The sequence below is a fragment of the Stomoxys calcitrans genome, chromosome 1 (genome assembly GCF_963082655.1).
Source record: "Stomoxys calcitrans chromosome 1, idStoCalc2.1, whole genome shotgun sequence".
In the NCBI taxonomy this organism is placed as follows: domain Eukaryota; kingdom Metazoa; phylum Arthropoda; class Insecta; order Diptera; family Muscidae; genus Stomoxys; species Stomoxys calcitrans.
The window spans coordinates 195,101,146-195,123,546 of record NC_081552.1 but is presented as its reverse complement, the minus strand read 5'-3'; the positions used below and the strand labels follow the sequence as shown (position 1 = coordinate 195,123,546).

The following is a 22,401-nucleotide window of genomic DNA, read 5'->3' as shown; positions in this document are numbered from 1 at the left end:
TGAACAGAATACTCAGCTTAAGGCGGATGCTAATACACAAATATAAGCGTCATGCTCCTCCAAACTAACCTTTCTTTAAAATTTTCATTGTATTTCGATTTTATTGCTGTTCGATTTATTCAACTTTAGCTGCTTTATGTAAACAAGTACTTGGCAACCCTGCAGTGCAGCTGATTTCTGGTAAACAAAGCATTCCGCCACAAACGTGCTGCAATTCTCTTGCATTCGAAACATCAACTTTTTATTTATGATTTTCGATTCTATTCGCCAACTTTCAATATGTTATCAAATTTGATAGTGACACCGCAACGACTAGTTGTTATTCTGGGTAAGTAGGATAGCAGTTTTGCATGAAGTAACAATGTAAAGTTTCATTCATTATCTTTCACAGATGAATTAGGTCAAGAGAAAATATCAGAGAAATTTCTTACAAAAATACTTAGGGAACAAGGGGAAGATGAGTCAATAACAATGTTGGCACCTGATGAGCCATTTGAAAAATTAACTTGTGAAAATAATAATGGTACTAAATTGACTGAAACCAAGAGATACAATGTTGTCTTACCAAACCTATCGGATTTATTGGTCTATCAAAAGCCAGCAGAAATACTCAATGGCCTAAATAAATTGAAAAAGAGCGAATGTATTAAGAGATCTTTTCTCTGGATATCCCCCAACCACTTGGCCTGCGATCATGCAGGTTTTTTAATAGCTGCTTGCGAATACATGGCGGATATTGTTATGCATCTGCAAAATGAGAAGGAATTGACGATTTTAACAAGAAAACCTGGTGGTGGTGTTACAAATAATCGATATGCATATACAAAAACTAAAACAGAGTTTATGGTCCAAGCAAAAAGGGGCACCGATTCAATAGCTAGCCAAAATAACGGTGGTGAAGGTGATGATAAAAACCGAGAGCAGCTAGGTACATTCAAAATCGAATTGGATGAAGAGGAAATGGTGGCGAGGAATGCCATGAAAATGCCCTATGAAAAGTAAGTGAAACTTCTGATAAACCACCATGTAGTTATAACTAAAACTAATTCCAATATGTAAAATATCGCCGCGATTTTTGCCCAGGCTTTATACTTGTTAGGCCCCGGGGTAGCTGTGAGCACCACTCAGGCTGGAACAATGAGTTCAGTGCTGTCACGAGAAGCTTAGCTGCGAGCTATCGGGCCCGTTCACAGTTTGCGTAAAGTGGAATGCTCCATACGGAGAAGCTGCAGCGGCAGTCTCGGACAATCAGCGGTATTGAGCCGAGAGTCTCAGTTAGAGGCCGGGCGGCATCGGCTTTTGCACAAATACTGAGTGCCTATGATGCTCGATATGACAAGGTGGGTTATTGGCGCTTGTAATAACCAATAGCCACCCTGTTCCCGAGGCGTTCGGTCCTTTGGACCGGAACGAGCTTGCTCACTTACAGGGGCTTGACGAGGATCGCCCTCCACATGAAAATGTGGCTACAACAAGAACATATTGTTGGGCCACTGATTTGAGGGATATATCTTATCCTTGTTTTTTGCGTAATCCCCAGTCGTGCCTTTTATAAGCACCTGAGTGGGTAAAATATGGTATCCAATCTGCATCTGAGTTTCGGAATCCATTACATAAGGAAGTCTATCATATTAACAGAGGAAATTGTGTTACGATAGGCATTAAAAATGATGCAGGTTCCACTTGCTCGTTTATCGCTTTACTCCTAACTCGGACTGCGTTGACTTTATTTGAAGTTTTCCTCGATCTCGTCACGAAGTAGTGGCGTAACCATTCGGAATCTCAGATTGACTACTATTATGAGTTATTCATAATTTTTGCTATTGTTGTAGACAATTTCCTTATGTGAATGTAGTGATCCTCGTCAAGCTCCAAGCTGAGAAAGCTTTTTCCGTCATGACCATTGGTTATTTAGAACCTCTAATAACTCGCCTTGTCATGTCGAGTATCATCGGCACTCAGTATTTAAGCAAGAGCCATCCCCTACGGAGACTACTGTTATGAGTTATTCATAATTTTTATAATTTAATTTTGTTTGTCTCATCTCGTTATTAATATTTGCTCATGTTATGTATTACAGGGCTATGGAAGCGATCGAAAGCAATATTATCTATACTCCTGATGCCGCCGATGACTTCGATGATGAAGATCCCGATGAAGACTTGAATATTTAAATAGCTCAGATTATACCTGAAGTTAGCTCGTTACTTAGATTTACATAAAAAACATTTTTAAGAATATGCAAAATGTTTTATTTTTGGGGTTTTACAGGATAAATTGTTGCAAATGCTACTATAGATACCATGTATATGCATGCCAAATAAAGAAAGCCTATACAAATGCTTTTTAATAACTTATATTAACAAAACTAGGTGTATACATATAAAACTTTATTAAAACACTATTTTCAGCTATTACAAAAAATTGTGAGCTAATCCTTTGAGGCGGCAACAAAATTTCCATAATCACGCCTTACGTTCATAGGTGCATGATAAGCGTGCTGCTGTTGACTACCACGATGACCACTATGTGAACCTCTGTCTCTATTGTCATAGCCATTTTGAAAACGTCCTCCTCCTCTTCTATGCCTACAACAAATTTAAAACGTTATTCGGGTGTAACTTTTATTTGGACACGACGTTATGATATATAATACCTACCTAAAATTGCGATGAGGGCCTGTGCCACCGCCACCACCTTCACCATGACCACGCCGCCAACTTCTATGGTGATTGCGAGCCCTACTTTCGCCGCTTCCACCATCTCGGAATCCAGACCCACCACCACCACTTACAAATGTCCAATTGTCCACAATAGGGGGATCAGGCAAAGGCTTAGAGCAATGCTCCATAAACTCAGCATCCTCATTAGTGTAACGCATGCTAAACTCACGTTCGCATTCTTCCAAGAATTCAATATCTCTATCGGTTAAACGATTGATTTTACGATTCGGATCAACCATTTCACAATAATGTTTCGCTTTCTAGTATTTGTTTAATATCTTGTCTTTTTTTAATGATTGGTCACTTGGACTTAAGAGAACAGCTGTTTATCGATATCTCTCACACATTCAAAATAAAAAGATTTATCGATAATTAGCTTGGATAATTTATTCGATTTTGTGGGTCATTTACAGTTGCAGAATAATTAAAAAATTGGAATTAGAGAACATAGCCGAGCCGGTGTCAAACCCCGTTTACACTGCTCTTTAAATTCGGGTTTAAAAGCTCGATCATCTGTTTTCCCTTTATAAAATCAGTCGACGAGAGCCCAAGGCGGTTAACAGCAGGCCAGGTTTGATGGTATTAAGATGACAGATTTTTGTTTGTACTCTCTTTGTTTTCGTCTTCTTTCTCGCATATTCTCTGCTCATGCACGCACACGTAGGCACACACGCACACAAATTTCTTTGTGTGTGTTGGCAAAACGCCGATCAAAATGAGACCGCCTTTAAATGTTTCGCCATGACTTAAAAGTAGCAATTAGGCGCAATTAATCAGTGTACAACACACTGATACAACAACAACATTAATCCTTGTATAATGTGATGGCAAGATTGTGTTGGTGGAGAAAATTTGCAGTAAATATATATAGGTAAATTAAGATATTTTGTTGAAGTATTTAATAACTAAAAACAGATTACCCTGCTGAATAGAAAAATCTTGACATTTTTCTTGCAGTCTCCTCTTTCTTTCAATATTTTTCGTGCAACAGAATTGAACGATAGGTCATAGAAAACACAATTTATTAAGTCGCCGTTTTAAAAAAGAGATTCCCATTTGTAAAACAAGAACATATCAAGGGTGGGTTTCTCATAGAAAAAATAAAGTTCGTGCGCTATATGACAAGATTTACTGCCTAGACCGCTAATATTTTTTTTTCCTTTTTGTCACTCAATTCGTTCGCCAACTCAATGAAAACAGGTGTTTTCCCTCTATAAAATCAGCTGTTGTCAATGAATTTGCGAACGAACTGATTGACAAAAAGAAAAAAAAGTTAGTGGTCCAGGTCGTTAACAGAATTTACTGAATAAGGTTAAGCCAAACGATCAGCCGACATACAATTTTTTAAATTTTTGACAGTAATTGGCATTGAGGTTGTCAACATGTTCTCATTTTACATTAATTCATTATTTACGTTTTCTTCTATTTAGCTGAGTATTTTGTTCAGCTTTTCTAGCGGAATGCTGTCAAATATACGGAAAAGTAGTACTCTGCTTATAGTGAGGAAAATGATAAAAAAAATTCAAAGTGGCAACACTTGAAAACATTGCGGGCATCGTTTTTGTATGTTATATTGGTTTCAATGGTTCGCTTTTCTTCATTTATTCGCCATAAAATAAATTTAATGAAGAAAACAATAAAAAAAGTGTTTTGGTATGGAAACAAAAACATTTGATTGCTGTCAAATTTCTCTCGCGGAACAATTAAAAATTTCAGCGACTATTCCGAAAGCAGAACAGAATACCAACCAAGATATATTAATTTACAGGTATGGGCAGTTGCCCAACAACAAAATATTGAGTGCACTATCTGTCAAAATCAGTGATTAGTGCAACTCTGATTTTGAGTATGTTACTAGTTCGCGTGATTTTCGTTGTTGTGTGAGTTATGGTTTTTAGGTATAATACACACACACAACCAAAACTGGTTGACAAATAGTGCACTTCGCGAGAAAAAATTGTACTCAGCTGTTTACGGTACACTACCTGGTAAATATGTCATGATAAAAACCCTTTAATGACATTTTCAATCGGCAGATTTGACATCCCTAATGATGTTCATTAGGGCCTATCCCCTTTATGTTTTCGCAAGTGACCTAATCTTCTATTAGTGAATCCTGGGTCGTTCATGTGGTTCCTTTTTGTACAAATTTCTTTTTAATTGTATAACTAATCTTTGTGTGCAAACAACCCATTGCTTCCGTTATCAATTTTGCAGATAGTCTATGCGTGCGAAATTCCCATTTCACCCAAGAAACTTACTGCTCGGCAACCCTGCTACACCAGTAAAGATCCAACATTTAGGGGTTTTGCATTGAATTATTAAGATCTAACCAAAATTGTTATGAAAAAAACAAATTAAAGGAAACGGGAATGATGGCAGCGGTGCAATTAACAAAGCATTGGCTTTAAAAAAATATACATCCGAAAACTTCCGCCCAAACATCAACAAACATAACCCTCGCCCGTTCGGATTGTCCTAATTGTTGCTTGTACCCTGCATAAAAACTGCATTTACTACAATCATCATCAGCAATTGTCATGATAATTTGGAATTCCACAACATTCATTGTATATAATAAGAAAAATATAGTTGGCCACTACCACTCCGGCAGCAGTAAACAACTGTGCGCGTGATACTATTAAAGAAAACAAAAACAATGAAGGAGAGTCTTGTGTGGCGCCTTGTATGTCGTTATAAGCTATTTTGCCTGCTGGGATTTGTCATCTTCGGCATACAAATATTCTTGGCTTATAAATCTTTAAATTTAACCAATGGCACTAGTGCTGATACAGCATTCTTGGGTCATTCGTCCGTGTCTGAAATCCGACAAAAGTCGCATGATGCCGACAGTACGGACGATGAGGATGCACAACCTCCAATAATTGCAAACAAAAGGCAACATGCAGCCTCTTCGTCAACAAATAATGCAGACTACAACGAGTCTCCCCCGCCATCCCCATTAATTTCAAAGCAACAATTAGGCTTTACACCGTCATGCGATATCATATCTAAAGATGCCATATCAGCGCTGCAACGAGCGAAAACAAAAGACTGCCGACAACATATCGCTGGAATTGCTTGCTCCATACAATCGGGCAAATTCTATCCGGCCCTATTACCCAGCTATTGCCCAAGTAACCATACAGCTAACAATCCATTGGGTTGTTTCCGAGACGAAAAGAAATTCCGTTTGTTATCCGGATATTTTATTAATTTTAAAACAACCAACAAGCCGGATAAATGTATACAGCTTTGCCTGCAATCTGGATTCCCCTATGCCGGCGTACAATATGGGTCCGAGTGTTTTTGTGGCGCTGATCTGCCGCCAGAATCGTCCAAATTACCTGACTCCACATGCAATATGAAATGTTCGGGAGATTCGCATGAGATTTGTGGCGGTTACTTTGCCATGAATGTGTTTGAGACAGGAATTGCAAGTAAGTTGTAGAAGCTATGTGCCTAAATATTCAAAGCATTCTTCATCATTTGTGTGTGTGAGTGTGTGTGTGTGTGTGCTTGTTTTTAAATGGCACTATAACGACAACTTAAAAGCAATGTGTTAATGGTGTCCCGTACATGACCATATAGATTTTACTTCAATCAATTTTGATCTCAGCATCAAATTAAAATTATTTTTAGTTTGCGAAATATCTACAGTATACTGTAGCATGGCCCCTTATGACGCCGCACGCCTGGGTTCAAATCCCGGCATCAGAAATATTCAGCGGGGGTTATCCCTTTACATATGCTGGCAACATTTGTGAGGTATTCTACTATGTTAAAACTTTTCTACCAAGTGATGACGCTATGCGGCACACCCTTCGGACTCGGCATAAAAAAGGGGGCCCCTTATCATAAAGCTTTAACTTTAATCGGACTGCACTCATTGATATGAGAAAAGTGTCCGTTGTGCCTTAGTTGAATGTTCATGGGAAATTAAGTAGTAGTACTTATCTGACTGGATATTTGTCTATGGGCTTATCTATTCTCTAATACTGGGAGACAAACAATAAAAGTTTTATCTTTTCGCTTGATAAGCACAAAAAGAACATTTTATTCGTGCCGACTTTAGTCAATGTCTTCAGAAGTTTCGAATTAATAATGCATTCCTGGTTATTCAATCTTTTTCCGAAAAGCTAATTTTACACATTACTTTTGCCGACTGTGTTCTAATTAAACCGAAAGTGGGTATAATGTCAGTTGGCATGTGATGTTTGTTTATGCAATTAGTGCTTATGCGGGCTAATTCTTATAGCAATTCCAACAATTAGGGTAAATTGATTTATTTATAGTCTCGTTTTTGTTAAGCACAGCAAAATCTAAAAAGTAAAAGCGGGCCGAAGCTTCGGACCCCCCACCATGGATTCTGCTAAAAATTTATACAAAATAAATTTGATGAAGGGCATAATTTTATTCTATTGTACATACCAAACATCTATCAAATCAGCAAAAATTAAAGCTTCTAGGAACCGAACAAGGATACTTGAGAGACCGGTTTACATGGGAGTTATATAGGATTATAGACTGATATGTTTCATATTTGGCACAGTTGTTGGAAGTCATAGCAGAACACCACATGCAAAATGTCAGCCAATTGCGACATGTAAGAGCTCAAGAAGACACATCGGGAGATCGGTTTTTATGGGAGCTATATCAGCTTATAGACCGATTCGGATCGTATTTGTCACAGTTGTTGAAAGTCATAACGGAACAACACATGCAAAGTTTCAGCCAAGTCGGTTAAAAATTGCAGCTTCCAGGGGCTCAAGAAACCAATCGGGAGATCGGTTTATATGGGAGCTATATCAAATATAGATCGATTTGAACTGTACTTGGGATAGTTTTTGAAAGTCATAACAGAACACCAAATCGGACAAAAATTGCGGTTTCCAGGGGCTCAAGAAATCAAATCGGGCGATTGATTTATATGATTTATATCGGGCAATTGTTTTGAGCTATATCAAGTTAAGGGCTCAAGAAATCAAATCGGGCGATCGGTTTATATGGGAGCTATATCAGGTTATAGACCGATTTTGGACCATATTTAGCACAGTTGTTGGAAGTCACAACAGAGCACTACATGCAACATTAGTTGAACTGCTCTGGTTTTTTGGAAGATGTTTACTTCTGCAGGTGCTTTGAGCGGCGGGTGCTCTTTAAGAACTTCATTCATACGCTAGCTGTTCTACGCATCCGTTCTCATAACCCCATGAATGCCATTTTTATCCGACGGATACGCTGCTTGATCCCGTCCGGAGTACCAGTGCGGATTCTGTAAACGGTCCTAAAACGTTAGATTGTGAATTAACTGTGTGGTTATTAGTTGTGGTTTTTGTTGTAGCAATGTGTTGTACATTAAGGTGGTAGCCCTCGCCGATGAAGGACTCCATCGGGTCAATCCTATCGTTTGTTGCTGCTCTTGTTGTTGTTGTGTTGTGTTCTATCTTTTGTCTGTTTCATTACGGCAGGCTTAGCATCTCCCTGCCTACCCTCCTACCATCCCCATCCTACTCCACATCACTAAGTCTATCAGCTTTTTATCCCATGTTGTGGCGCACCCAGGAAATCAAATTCTAAGGAAATCTCAAAACAACACGATCCCTGGGTAGCTTTAATATTCCACTTCAGACTGTGGTGAAGAGCTATTGTATACTTTTCAGCTAAATAGTCCCCCTTGGAGGGTCTGGCTGGACAGTTAAACAGGTGACGTGTGGTCCCAGGTCACAATCGGGACACACATGTTTCACGTTGGCATTAATCCTTGTTGTTGTTGTAGCCACATTTTCATGTAGAGTTGACGATACTCCTCAAGCTCCTGTAGGTGAGCAAGTTCGTTCCGGTCCATAGGACTGATCGCCGCCGCAACAGGGTGACTATTGGTTATTATAAAGCGCCAATAACCCGACTTGTCATATGGAGCATCATAGGCACTCAGTATTTTGTGCAAGAGCCGGTGCCACTTGTCCTCTCACTGAGACCCTCCCCTCGATACCACTGATTGTCCGCGACTGCCGTTGCAGCTACTCCGCATGGAGCATTTCTCTTTCCGCAAACTGTGGTCGCGCCCGTTAGCTCGTAGCTAAGCTTCTCGTGACAGCAATGAACACCACACAGATCGGACCTCAATGTTCCGGCCTGTGTGGTGGTCACAGCTATTCCGCGCCGGGCATAAATCCTTGCTCTGTAAGAGTTAGAACGGCTGCATCTGTCGAATCGTATTTGAGCCCGAACTATTCCGGTTTGCCGGGGAAGGTCGATTTCTTCACTTTCATCCGGTAGCTATGCACCGCAGATGCGGTGAGCCTCTAGAAGGCGCAGTTATTATCCGATTAAGCTGAATTTTTACATGGCGTGTTTTGTTTGACTTTCAAAAACTATATGAAATATGGTCTAGATCGGTCCATAACCTGAAATAGCTCCCATATAAACCGATCTCCCGATTTTACTTCACAATAACTTCTACTGTGGTCTTAAACATACAATAGCATTTCTTATCCAATATCCTTTGTTTGTCTATTAAGAGACACCGGACAAAGAGCTTGACAAATATGATTCATGGTGAAGGGTTTATAAGATTCGGCCCGGTCGAACTTAGCACGCTTGTACTTGTTGCTCTAAAAATCTTTTTTAATGCATTACATATACTCCCAATGACCTCTTATTGTATATTTCCTATTTGTATGTTATAGAATTTTCTGCCCAAGTTGCTGAGATTGGTGTTAGACCGAACACAACAAATGATGACATCCGAATTGCATTTTTATTTACTTTAAACGGTCGTGCTTTGCGACAAGTGCATCGCTTATTGAAAGCTCTGTATTCCACAAAACATGTCTACTACATTCATGTAGATGAGGTAAGTATATGAACAATGTTCTGAGATTGAGATTCTCTAATTATGCCATAACAATTTAAACTTGTTTGTCCTTCACTTAATTTGTTCAGTTAGAAGAGATAAACATCATATGATTAAAATTGTAAAGCTAAATATTAAATAAGGGAATTTGGCATCTTTTGGATCTAGGAGTGACTTGCACGTAGAATTGTACTGTAACCGAACTTGTATGTTAATAGAACTGTCACAGCAAGATTTGTTTGGGGTAGTGTTTTTGTATAGCAAAGTTTTTCAATGAGGCCCTTTATAGATTCCAACTATGGTCTAACCTCAAATAAGTTTATATACCCTCCACTATAGGATGGGGATATACTAACGTCACCATTCCATTTGTAACACATCGAAATATTGGTCTTAGACCCCATTTAGTATAAATATTCTTGATCGCCATGACATTTTAAGTCGATATAGCTATGTCCGTTCCTCTGTCTAGCTTTCTGTGGGGAGCACGCTTACTTTCGAAGAAGTAAAGCTAGGCGCTTGAAATTTTGCACAAATGATTCCTATTTGTGTAGGTCGGTTTGCATTGTAAAGAGGCCATATCGGTCCATGTTTCGGTAGCCGATTTTGGATCTTGACTTCTTGAGCATTTAGACGCTTAAATTCGTATCCGATTAAATTTTGAATGAGATGTTTCGATATAACTTCCAACGATTGTGCTAAGTATGGTCAAAATCGGCCAATAATTTCGTATAGCTGCCATATAAACCGAACGCGGATCTTGACTTCTGGAGCCTCTAGAATGCGCAATTATTATACGATTTGGCAAAACTTTGAATGAGGTCTTTTGTTTAGACTTCCCACAACTATCCCAAGTATGGTTCAAATAATACTTTTAAGGGGTAAGGATCCGAACCAACTTTGCAGAAGGGCCGAAAGGGTCTTGCATATGGTATATGACTGGGCCAGACCCAGGGGTCTCAATGCTTACCCCGAGAAGATTGAAATATGCCTGTTCATGAGGAAGACGAAGGTGGGCCAATTTGACGCACCACGTTTCCTCAGTAAAACGATTTCGATATCTGGCAAGGTCAAATACTTAGGTGTGAACTTGGACAAAAAAAAAACTGAATTGGAAGAGTTATTGTTGTTGTTGTTGTCGTAGCCACATGGCTATAAGTGGAGGTGGCGATCCTCATCTAGCGCCTATGGGTGAGTAAGCTCGTGCCGATCGCCGCGGAAACATCATGGTCGTTGGTCATTTAAAGGCGCCAACAACGGGCCTTGTCATATCGGGCATTATAGGCACTTAGTATTCATACAAGAGCCGGCGCCATTCGGCCTCTCACTGAAACTCTCCGCTCCATACCGCTGATTGTCCGTGACTGCAATTGCAGCTACTCCGTTCCACTTTCCGCAACCTGTGGACGCGCCCGGAAGCTCACAACTAAGCTTCTCGTGATAACAATGAACACCACACAGATCGGAGCTCAAATTTCCTGCCTGTGTGGTGCTCATAGTTATCCGGGGAATGGGAAGTGTCACATTCACGAACGTGACAGGCCGTAGGCTCTAAATGAGGCTTGATTCCTAGGACAGTCCACTGGCTCTACAGGAACGGAGGATTAGACCAATACTAACAAACGCGTCAGTAGTTTGGTGGATTGCGATGGAGGAAAAGTTCAACGCTAGGATTCTACAACAGGTTCATAGAACTTGTTGTCTTGGCATAGGCGGAACGATGAGGACCACTCTTACTAGGGCAATGGAGACTATTCTAGATATCCCTTCCATAGACATACAGATTAAGTGTGAGGCAGCTTATTGAGGCTATACCATAACGGTATAATCGAGGCGACGATAGCAAACCTGGAAGGAATGGAAGAGGTTTCCGATCGAATACCTAAGAAGATACTTGAGGTCGAGTGCAAGGCCTTGCTGCCAGCGGCACAGTCTTGGATTGATGGAACCCTAGTATTGCCATCTAGAAGATCATGTTACACGGAGCGATCCTGAGAGAGAACCTAAGCGGTCTACATTGAGAATCCAGGGACTGAGATCTGTTTTAGAATGCCTGACCATAATACGGTCCTGCAGGCGAAGATCCTGGCGGTCATGGAATGCGTGAGGTGTTTTGGTGTTAACGTGAGGTGTTTTGGTGTTAACGGTATCATTACGGACAGTAAACAGGCCATAGGGGCAATAACAACCAGGACGGTAAGCTCACGAATAGTGTTGGAGTGTAAGAAGGAGATTAACGCCTTCTATGAGGATGGCACGAGCCGCATCGTTTGGGCCATAGCGGAGTAACTGGGAATGAGAAAGCATACGATTTGGCAGTGAAGGCCAGAGAACTGCAGTCAATAAAATTGTTAACCCGAAGCCTTTCGTATCGACCCAATCCGAGTTGTTATTGTTGTGTTGTCTTAGCCACATTTTCATGTGGAGGTGGCGATCCTCGTCAAGCTCTTGTAGGTGAGTAAGCTCGTTTCGGTCCAAAGGACCAATCGCTGCGGTAACAGGTTGGCCATTAGTTATTTAAAGGCGCCAATAATTCTCCTTTACATATGGAGCATTATAGGCACTCAGTATTTGTGCAAGAGCCTCTCACTGAGACTCTCCGCTCGATACCGATGATTGTCCGCTACTGCCGTTGCAGCTACTCCGAATGGAGCATTCCACTACCCGCAATTTGTAGACGCTCGGTAGCTCGCAACTCAGCTTCTCGTGACAGCAATGAACACCGCACAGATAGGACCTCAATGTTCCTGCCTGTGTGGTGTTTACAGCTATCACGTTTCCTGTGGAATAGCGAAACGGTCGGTAGAAAGACGAAAATCCTATGGGGAGATCCAGATTGTGAGAAGACGAGGCTATTGCTGTAGGGAAGTAAGAAGGAGGTCAGTATAGCTCTCGGTATCATAACGGGACACATGGGACTATGCAGGACTCATTTATGTAAAACCGGTGCGGCAAGAGATAGCATGTGTAGGGCATGCAGGGAAGATGATGAGACGTTAGAAAATTTCCCAGCTTTCGCTTCTAACAGATACCGGCACTTAGCTGGGGACACAATACCAGACATGAACCAACTTAGGGACGTGGCATGGAAAACAATTAAGGATTTTGCATGTACCACGGAATTCCTAATCTATTGGGTTGCCCAAAAAGTAATTGCAGATTTTTTAAAAGAAAGTAAATGCATTTTTAATAAAACTTAGGATGAACTTTAATCAAATATACTTTTTTACACTTTTTTTCTAAAGCAAGCTAAAAGTAACAGCTGATAACTGACAGAAGTAAGAATGCAATTACAGAGTCACAAGCTGTGAAAAAATTTTTCAACGCCGACTATATGAAAAATCCGCAATTACTTGTTGGGCAACCCAATAGTATTTAGAGCGCACAACAAGCCGATTACTGGCTTGAGTGTATGTCCATAGTGGCATGGGGCCTATAGCCTATGGTCCAAATCGGTCCATAACCTGTAATAGCTGCCATATAAACCGATCTCACGATTTTAGTTCTTGAGCCTATAGAAGGCGAAATTCTTATCCGATTTGGTTGAATTTGTAAATGATGTCTCTTTTGCTTTGATTCCCAACAACTATTCCAAGTATGGTCGAAATCGGTTCATAACCTATCTCGGATCTTGACTTCTGAGCCTCTAGAGTAGAGCTGGCAAACTATCGACAATCTTAACATTCGATATTTTCCATAGTTTTAAAACAAATATCGATTGTATCGATAGTATCGATAATTTCCCGTCACCTATATTTCAAACGAAAATGAGAAGTAAAAATCGGGAGATCGATTTATATAGAAGCAATATCAATGTACAGACAAATAAATCCCATGGCAGCCGGTTGTACGTACCGGATTGACCCGATGGAATCCTCATCGGCAAGGGCTGCCGCCTCAGTGTACGTGTTCGTCTTTTTTCGTCATGGGAGAGGCACATCCCGGAGTGCCTTCTCCGTATGCTTTTGGTCCGTGCCGGGATTGAAAAGAACCCCGGACCCTGGTTCTGTTCCGTTTGCCAGAACCGCCTTCATCATCGGTCAGTGTCGGTGAGGTGTAACAGGTGCTTGGAGTGGGTACATTTCCGTTCTTGCTCTGGCCTAACTTCGCTACGGGAGTATAGTCATACTGGCTATGTCGCTAGGTGCTGTGCGAACATAGCCAGCAGTGGGTCACAAGCGTCGCCGTCGTCGCCTTCGGCGTCCTCGTCGTCGGACTATGTGACCCCCCCGACCTCTCCCGTACGGCAATTTACGCAAAGACAGCACCCTAGCCCTACTATTGCCAGGCCAGTGTCGGGAAATGTATCGTTCCTGCAGTTAAACTGCAATGGACTGCGAGGCAAGATTGATGAGATTGTAGATTTTATGAGTCGGAAGAGCATATCGGTCGCAGCGATCCAGGAGACAAAGCTGACTAACACCTGCAGCTTGCACAGTTGTCACGGCTACAATGTGCTACGTAAGGATCGCTCAAGGAATGGAGGTGGGGGATTGGCCTTCGTTATACACCATTCCATGCAGTATAGACCTATCTCGCTTGCGCTTGACGCTAGTGACCCATACATGGAATGTATGGGGGTAGCAGTCAAGTCTGGTACTGCCGAGATAGAGATATACAACGTGTATATACCGCCGGTTGGCAGCTGTGCCCCGATTAATGGCCAGGCATACAGCCCCGACATAAGTGGGTTGCTATCTGGCCATGGTCGTCTGGTTCTGGGGGATTTCAATGCACATCACTCGTCATGGCATTCTCCCCTAGGCAACGACCAGCGTGGCATAGCTTTGGCAGAGCAGATAGATAGCTCCACGTATTGCACGGTGAATGAGGATGCCCCCACTAGGATTACGAGGAGGTGCAGCAGCTCGCCAGACATCTCAATCGCATCCCCTGATCTCCTGAGTGACGTATCCTGGCAAGCCGTCATCTCTTTGGGGTCAGACCACCTCCCCATAATCCTCACCATCGACCGACCACCCGACTTCATAACCTCTGAGCGCCGAACGTTCATCAACTACAAGAAGGCCAATTGGACTGGCTTCAGAGAGTATACCAATCGCCGCTTCAATGAACTGCCACCCCCCTCTGATGTGCTTGTAGCCGAGAGGAAATTCCGAGACATCATCAACGCAGCAGCCGCTCGCTTTATACCAGCCGGTCGAATACCGCAAGTGCGACCCAATTTCCCGGCGCAAGCAGTGGTACTCGCAGACGAGCGTGATGGGATTCGTGCTATGGACCCCGCTAACCCCAGAATCAGCGAGCTGAATCTGGAAATAAACAGGGTAGTCAACGAACATAAGCGGAATTTGTGGCTGGAACACTTGGAGCAATGTAACTTAGGCACCGGTGCAGGCAAATTGTGGGCCACTGTTAAGTCTCTCTCGAACCCCGGTAGACGGGACGACAGGACCTCAGTCACTTTTGGCGAGTTAACCGTGACTGATCCGAAGAGATGCGCCAGGTTGTTCAAGCGTCAATTTATCGTGCATCCCGAGAGAGACAGGGCAAGGAGGAGAGCCATTCGCCGTATTCGTGGTCTCCGAGCCGATGAACAGCCATCACAATTTACCGTGGGCGAAGTTACGAATGTCATCCGTGGCGCCAAATCTTCCAAGGCGTTGGGCCCCGACGGAATCTCTACATTGATGCTGAAGAATCTGGATTTACCTGGAGTTGAGTACCTTACCACTGTCCTTAACCTGTCATTGAACACTCTTATAGTTCCCGATGTCTGGAAAATGGGCAGAGTGATCCCGCTACTGAAGCCTGGTAAAGACCCGAGTTTGGGGGAGTCGTACAGACCGATCTCCCTTCTCTCACCAGTGGCTAAGACGCTTGAGGCACTACTCCTCCCGAGCCTCGTAGGAGAATTTCCATTCGCCGAGCATCAACACGGATTTCGGAGACTGCACAGCACAACAACAGCTTTGCATGCCATCACCACACACATTTGCCGTGGCTTCAATCAACCCAGGCCATGTGATAGGACGGTCCTCGTGGCATTGGACCTATCGAAGGCATTCGACACGGTCAGCCATGCCAAATTATTTGAGGACATCGCCAACACGTCCCTCCAGCCAGGCCTTAAACGTTGGGTCACGAATTATCTGTGTGGCCGCCAGTCATTTGTGGAATTTAGGGATAAGAAGTCAAAACACCGTAGAGTGAAACAGGGAGTTCCCCAAGGCGGGGTGATATCTCCGGCTCTGTTTAACCTCTACCTATCCTCCATCCCACCTCCTCCAGACGGCATAGAGATCGTATCATATGCGGACGACTGTACGATCTTGGCATCAGGCCCCCCACCCATTGATGACATCTGCGATAGGTTGAACGTCTACCTCAACGAGCTTGCCTCATATTTCGCTGCAAGAAATCTGAAGATATCCGCCACCAAATCTTCAGCCACACTGTTCACTACAAATACGCGTGAGGTGAATTCTGAGCTGACTGTGATGTCGATGGAGAATTGATTCCGACCATCAATTGTCCCAAAATACTTGGCGTCACATTTGACAGCTCCTACACTTTCTCCCCACATGCCACAGCAATCTGCAATAAAGTCAAAAGTAGAAACAAGGTCCTCAAGTCACTCGCTGGCAGCACTTGGGGTGCAGACAAAGAAACCTTGTTGACCACGTATAAAGCAATTGGCCGGTCTGTGGTAAGTTATGCAGCGCCAGTGTGGTCACGTCAGCTTTGTGACACGCAGTGGAATAATATTCAGATCTGTCAGAATGCCGCCCTCCGAACTGCGACGGGCTGCCTCCTTAGTTCTCATGTGGACCACCTCCACCAGGAGACAAAGATCCTACCAGTGCGAAGACATAACTACATGCTGTCTAAGCAATACCTTTTGGGCTGTTATCGCAGAAATCATCCAAATCATCATCTTGTGGATAGATACCCACCGCCCAGAAGCCTTAAGGTAGATCTACATGATCTAGAGCGTGAGGTCCAGCGCTACAAGAGAGAACCTCTAGATCAAGCGGCATATCAAGCGGGTCTGAACAACATTCATGCAGACACGGTAGCAGACGCGTTAACTGGCTACCGGGTGAATGTAGTCCTTGGAGAACGACCGCCACCCATTGCACCCGAAGAAATCGACCTCCCCCGGCAAACCAGAGTGATTCTGGCTCAATTACGTTCCGGCAGATGCAGCCGCCTCAATTCCCACAGAGCTAGGATTGATGCCGACGTGCAAGATGTATGTCCTGACTGTAACCAGGGACCGCACGATACACGTCACCTGTTTAACTGCCCGGCCAGACCCACTCGACTCAGACCCAGATCCCTGTGGACGCACCCCATCTTAGTCGCGGAGTTCCTGGGTCTTGACACTCAACAGAATCAAGCAGACGAAAGATAGTACACAATAAACTGCTACAACAACAACAACAGACAAATAAAACCAAGGTTAATGAATTCATGGGGGATAAAACTCTTGCTTAGGCCTTTCTATGCTTATGAAGATCACTTTATGTGGAAACTATATTTACATACAGATCGACTCGTTTTTATACCCACCACCGTAGGATAGGGGGTATATTCATTTAGTCATTCCGTTTGCAACACATGGAAATATCAATTTCCGACCCTACAAAGTGTATATATTACGGATCGTCGTAAAATTCTAAGACGATTTAACGATGTTCCTGTGTGTCTACAGCCTTCAAAAATTAAGATATTGAGCTGAAATTTGGCACAGATACGTCTTTTTGATGCACGCTGGTTAAGTTCTTGACCGGGCCAATTCGGATATAGGTGCTATATAGACCGATTTTCCGATAAAGGGTCTAATGCCCAGAAATGCCTAATTTTTGATCCGATTTCGCTGAAATTTAAGAGTTTTAGGTGCCATATATGCCGATCTGCCGATAAAGGGTCTGAAGCCCATAAAAGCTTTATTTATTACCCGATTTCGCTGAAATTGGAAACAGTGAGTAGCTTAAGGCTCCTGATATCTGACCTAAATATGGATCAAATCGGTCTATATTTAGGTATAGCTGCTATATTGATCGATCTTCAGATAAAGGGTCTAAAGCCCATAAAAGCTTTATTTTGAGTAGTTTTACGCCTCTTAACGTAGGACCCAAATATGGTTCAGATCCGACTATATTTAGATATTGCTGCCATATAGACCGATCTCCCGATTAAGGGACTGAAGCCCATAAAAGCTTTATTTTTTAACCGATTTCGCTGAAATTTGAAACAGTAAGTAGTTTTACGCCTCCTAACATAGAACCCAAATATACTTCAGATCAGACTATATTTAGATATAGCTGTCATATAGACCGATCTGGCGATAAAAAGTCTGAAGCCCATAAAAGCTTTATTTATTACCCGATTTCGCTGAAATTGGAAACAGTGAGTAGCTTAAGGCTCATACCCTACTGATCTCCAGATAGGGTTCTAAAGCCCATATAAGCTTTATTTTTTAACCGAAAGCGCTGAAATTTGAAACATTGGTAGTTTTACGCATCCTAACATAGGGCTTAAATGTGGTTCAGATCGGACTATATTTAGATATAGCTGCAATATAGACAGATCTGCCGATAAAGGGTCTTAAGCCCATAAAAACTCTATTTTTTAACCGATTTCGCTGAAATTTGATACAGTGAGTAGTCTTAGTTCTCTCAACACCCGTTCCAAATATGGTTCGGATCGGACTATATTTAGATATAGCTGCCATACAGACCGATATCCCGATAAAGGGTCTGAAGCGAATAAAAGCTTTATTTTTTATCCGATTTCACTGAAATTTTAAACTGTAAATATTTGGGTCGCTATCCGACCCAAATATTCCAAAGTTCGGCGGGCCGGCCGAACTTAATGCCGTTTTTACTAGTTTTTCTTTAAAACCCTACTTTTATTGAAATGTTCTACTTCTATGAATTTGTTTTAGCGCCAAGACTATTTATATCGCAAACTTTTGGAGTTAGAGCCAAAATTCGCAAACATCCGTTTGGCACGTACACGATTTTCGACTATTTGGGGAGGTGCATCTCTGCTCACCATGCTACTGCAATCTATGAATGATCTACTGAAGTCATCATATCAATGGGACTTTGTTATTAATTTGAGTGAAAGTGATTTTCCTGTTAAGAAGCTAGAAAAATTAGAACGATTTCTGCTAGCCAATCGTAATCGCAATTTCGTCAAAGGCCATGGACGAGAAACGCAACGATTTATACAGAAACAGGGACTGGACAAAACCTTTGTGGAATGTGACACACATATGTGGCGTATTGGAGATCGTAAGCTACCCAATGGCATACAAATAGATGGTGGCTCGGACTGGGTAGGACTCTCCAGACCTTTTGTTAAATATGTTATAGAAAATAAGGACACTCAGGAATTGCTGAAAGGACTTTTGGTGATATTTCGACACACATTACTGCCGGCTGAATCGTTTTTCCATACTGTATTGAGAAACTCAAAGTTTTGCAACACTTATGTGGATAATAATTTACATGTGACCAACTGGAAGCGCAAGCTGGGCTGTAAGTGCCAATACAAACACGTGGTGGATTGGTGTGGCTGTAGTCCCAATGACTTCAAACCCGAAGACTGGTCCCGCTTACAGAACACTGAAAGCAAAATGTTGTTCTTTGCTCGCAAATTTGAGCCCATTATTAATCAAGGCATTATTTTAAAATTGGAGGAGTGGCTGCATGGACCCTATCCCACTGATATGCCAAATTTGCAGGCTTATTGGCAGAGTTTTTACAATGCCGAAGATAAACGATCCCAAGCAGATGATGTAACATTAACCATTGCTGAGAGTGTGGTAAGGCGGCTGACAAAGCACTGGAACATAGGGGACATTAAGATTTTGGAACTCAGTCATTACCTGCACAATGACCAGTACAAAGGTTATTTGATAAGATATCAGTGTAGAGACAAAAGCTCCAATCAGACCTATGAATTGGAGACACGTGTACGCCCCATGCAGTTTGCCAAATTTGCCAAGACCTCCAAATTTGCAAAAAGACTTAAAAATTTCGAAGTTTCCAGCGATTATGATCAAAAAGAACAGATTTCGAGAAACTATCAAAAGTTTCTGGGGCCCCATTCAGATTTGGTATTAACATTTACGTTTGTGGGTGCGACTTCGCCATCACCCAAGGATACTTCGCATTCTTACAACTTGACTTTGCTGTGGATAGACCCCATGGGCCGTTTGCAGGACTTTAACGAGCTGCACATTGAGGACTCACAAAGCGATAATATCAACTACTCCAAGGCAATTTTAAAGCAACCCTTGTGTGGGGGAATATGGACGGCCAAACTAATAGGACGCTCTGCCATTTATGCTCAAACAAAATTCTTGGTTACACCATTGGCAATTTTCAATCATCAGCCCATACAGCTGGAGAAGGCTCGTCTAATAAATGCCGGCGATGGTTTAACTCTGCCCGAGGATTTCTCTTTGCCCGAAGAATGGCTACAATATTTGCCAGGCCATGAGGAATCATTGCAGCTAAAGAATTTAGCCATGAGAAATGCTTTGCGCACCGGAGAACAACTGCATCAGTGGGTGGATGATTTGACGGGGAAATTTCACCATTTAAGGGAAACATGTGCTGTTAACACAGAAGCCACCAAGCTGTTCACTGCCTCGCTGACCATGCTGCCCCTGTGCAGTGAAACGTCATGGAGCACGCTGGCGCCAGATCCTAAAAGTGATGTCTATAAGCTAAGGAGTTTAAATGCCAGATGAAAAGAAGTTAGTTGTTGAATATTTCGAAGGATTTCACATGCAAGAATTTATTTTTATTTTTTTTTTAAGAAACAACAAACCAAAAATATTTAGTATTTATATAAAATATCCAACTAAATAATTTGTTTTTGAGCTTTCACCTTTTCAAGCCCCTAGCCAAGTGGCAATGGTTTTTATTTATTTTTGTTTTCTTCCTCTCGGAGGTCTCTCTCTCCCTCTCTCTCTCTCTCTCTCTCTGTTTGTAACAAAAACCAAAATATATACGCAATATTTTTACAATTTTACAAATTAAACACTAGCTAGCCGCTATTATGGAAAATTTTAAAGCGAAGTATGAATGGACGGACAAATCAATGAAGGGTTACACACGATTTTTTTTTTTCTTTTTACATATATACCACAATAATATTAAGAATGACTTGTTAAAATTTTGTTGTTATTTTTCATATTTGTATAAATGATAGCATTTTGTAAGCACAATTTTTTGTTTTTTGAGATTTTTATGAGCAATATCTAGTAAATAAGTAAAAAAAAAAAAACAAAACATTTTATCATTTGATTTTTGAATACACATTTATCCAGTCCATACCATGTATAATGCCATGTAACATTTCCCGTTTTCCCAGATAATTGTTTACTTAAAACTTCATTACTCTACTGTGTCATATGTTCAGCCATTTATTCATATAAAAATTTGTGATATTCTTCTTATTGTCCATTTTATAGGAATAATATAATGCAGAACATGCATTTCATGCATATCTACGTACGTATTTTAAAATATTATTTAATATGTTTTTTGTTTATTAACCAATCGAAAGTTATCATTATTAACTTTTTTTTAAGGGATTTTATTCATAAACACCCTAGACGATTTCTTTTTTCACAGGACAAGCATTTTTTCTACAAACTAAAACCATTTTAGCTGGTTTCTCATAGAAGCATTTTATCTCCTACAATCTACCTAAAAAAAATCGAAATAACAAAACGAAGAAGCTCAAAATTACATAAAATATTGGGTTGCCCAAAAAGTATGTGCGGATTTTTTAAAAGAAAGTAAATGCATTTGTAATAAAACTTAGAATGAACTTTAATCAAATATACTTTTTTTACACGTTTTTTTTTCTAAAGCAAGCTAAAAGTAACAGCTGATAACTGACAGAAGAAAGAATGCAATTACAGAGTCACAAGCTGTGAAAAAATTTGTCAACGCCGACTATATGAAAAATCCGCAATTACTTTTTGGGAAACCCAATAGTATTTTTTTTTTAATTTTTTATCATTTTGTTTGTCTTTTACTAAGGTATTACTTTTACTAGATAAAGAAAATAAAAACCAAATTTTGTAAATAAGCAATTTAGTTAAATGGCATAGGAGTATATAATATTATAAAAAAACACACACACACACACACACATTTGTCTAAATCTTCTTCTAGATATCTTCATACGTATTGAATTAAGCTGCTATTAGTATCATCTAATAAAAAACAAAAACAAATTGTACACTCATGTATATTTTCGTTAATAAATTATTAAAATGACTACAGGTAATACCTATCCTACATATACTTTATTTTAATTGGCTATGATAGTAGAATAGCGTTCCAGGCGCCTCGATCTTCTTCTAAAATCTCTGACACCAGTGTTTCCCACCACTTGATCTTTCCATTGGGCTTTTGGTTGTTGTAGCAGTGTTGTACTATGAGGCGCCAGCCCTTGCCGATAAAGGAATCCGTCGGGTCAATCCGGTACGAACAACCTGGCAGCCGGACTTTTGGTCTTCCCGGTTTGCGTGTACCATCGTGTATGCCTTCGAAAGGCTTCTTTGCTGGAGCTTCTTCATCCATTCTGACAACATGACCTAGCCAAAGCAGCCGTTGTATTATGAGGCGTGTAACTATGCTATCGTCGTTATACAGCTCGTGGTTCATACGTCGCCTATATTCTCCACAGGTGATACCTATATTATCTATTGGGTTGCCCAAAAAGTAATTGCGGATTTTTTAAAAGAAAGTAAATGCATTTTTAATAAAACTTAGAATGAACTTTAATCAAATATACTTTTTTTACACTTTTTTTCTAAAG

At 41.2% G+C, this 22,401-nt stretch overlaps 3 protein-coding genes across 4 annotated transcripts; 2 read left to right on the top strand and 1 right to left on the bottom strand.

The window, feature by feature from the left end:
* The first annotated feature begins 173 nt into the window (after window positions 1-173).
* On the top strand, window positions 174-2,240 carry LOC106093237 (elongator complex protein 5). The gene is made up of 3 exons (XM_013260262.2): window positions 174-328; window positions 392-998; window positions 2,081-2,240. Exons 1-3 carry the CDS (start codon window positions 280-282, stop codon window positions 2,172-2,174), a joined length of 750 nt encoding a protein of 249 aa, XP_013115716.1. The 5' UTR covers window positions 174-279; the 3' UTR covers window positions 2,175-2,240.
* A 129-nt stretch (window positions 2,241-2,369) lies between these two features.
* On the bottom strand, window positions 2,370-3,604 carry LOC106093238 (protein FAM98B). The gene is made up of 2 exons (XM_013260263.2): window positions 2,661-3,604; window positions 2,370-2,588 (listed from the first exon to the last, which is right to left on the bottom strand). Exons 1-2 carry the CDS (start codon window positions 2,960-2,962, stop codon window positions 2,432-2,434), a joined length of 459 nt encoding a protein of 152 aa, XP_013115717.1. The 5' UTR covers window positions 2,963-3,604; the 3' UTR covers window positions 2,370-2,431.
* Window positions 3,605-5,016: 1,412 nt separating this feature from the next.
* Window positions 5,017-21,786, top strand: LOC106093239 (xylosyltransferase oxt). Of its 2 annotated transcripts, XR_009397601.1 has the most exons (4): window positions 5,017-6,163; window positions 9,416-9,582; window positions 18,497-21,080; window positions 21,161-21,786. XR_009397601.1 is itself a non-coding variant. In XM_013260264.2 (3 exons), the coding sequence occupies exons 1-3, from the start codon at window positions 5,383-5,385 to the stop codon at window positions 20,312-20,314; spliced, it is 2,766 nt and encodes a 921-aa protein (XP_013115718.2). In that variant the 5' UTR covers window positions 5,017-5,382; the 3' UTR covers window positions 20,315-21,786. The 2 variants fall into 2 exon arrangements, 1 of the variants encoding a protein (XP_013115718.2); XM_013260264.2 differs by having other exon boundaries at window positions 18,497-21,786.
* Window positions 21,787-22,401: the final 615 nt, after the last annotated feature.

Excerpts from the sequence above, each read along its gene's own strand:
- LOC106093238 (XM_013260263.2), bottom strand. The coding sequence starts at position 2,962 with ATGGTTGATCCGAATCGTAAAATCAATCGTTTAACCGATAGAGATATT. Across the intron at positions 2,589-2,660 it reads GGCCCTCATCGCAATTTTAG|GCATAGAAGAGGAGGAGGAC; the intron begins GTAGGTATTATA and ends AATTTGTTGTAG.
- LOC106093239 (XM_013260264.2), top strand. The coding sequence starts at position 5,383 with ATGAAGGAGAGTCTTGTGTGGCGCCTTGTATGTCGTTATAAGCTATTT. Across the intron at positions 6,164-9,415 it reads GTTTGAGACAGGAATTGCAA|AATTTTCTGCCCAAGTTGCT; the intron begins GTAAGTTGTAGA and ends TGTATGTTATAG. Across the intron at positions 9,583-18,496 it reads ACTACATTCATGTAGATGAG|CGCCAAGACTATTTATATCG; the intron begins GTAAGTATATGA and ends AATTTGTTTTAG.
- LOC106093237 (XM_013260262.2), top strand. The coding sequence starts at position 280 with ATGTTATCAAATTTGATAGTGACACCGCAACGACTAGTTGTTATTCTG. Across the intron at positions 329-391 it reads ACGACTAGTTGTTATTCTGG|ATGAATTAGGTCAAGAGAAA; the intron begins GTAAGTAGGATA and ends TATCTTTCACAG. Across the intron at positions 999-2,080 it reads ATGAAAATGCCCTATGAAAA|GGCTATGGAAGCGATCGAAA; the intron begins GTAAGTGAAACT and ends TATGTATTACAG.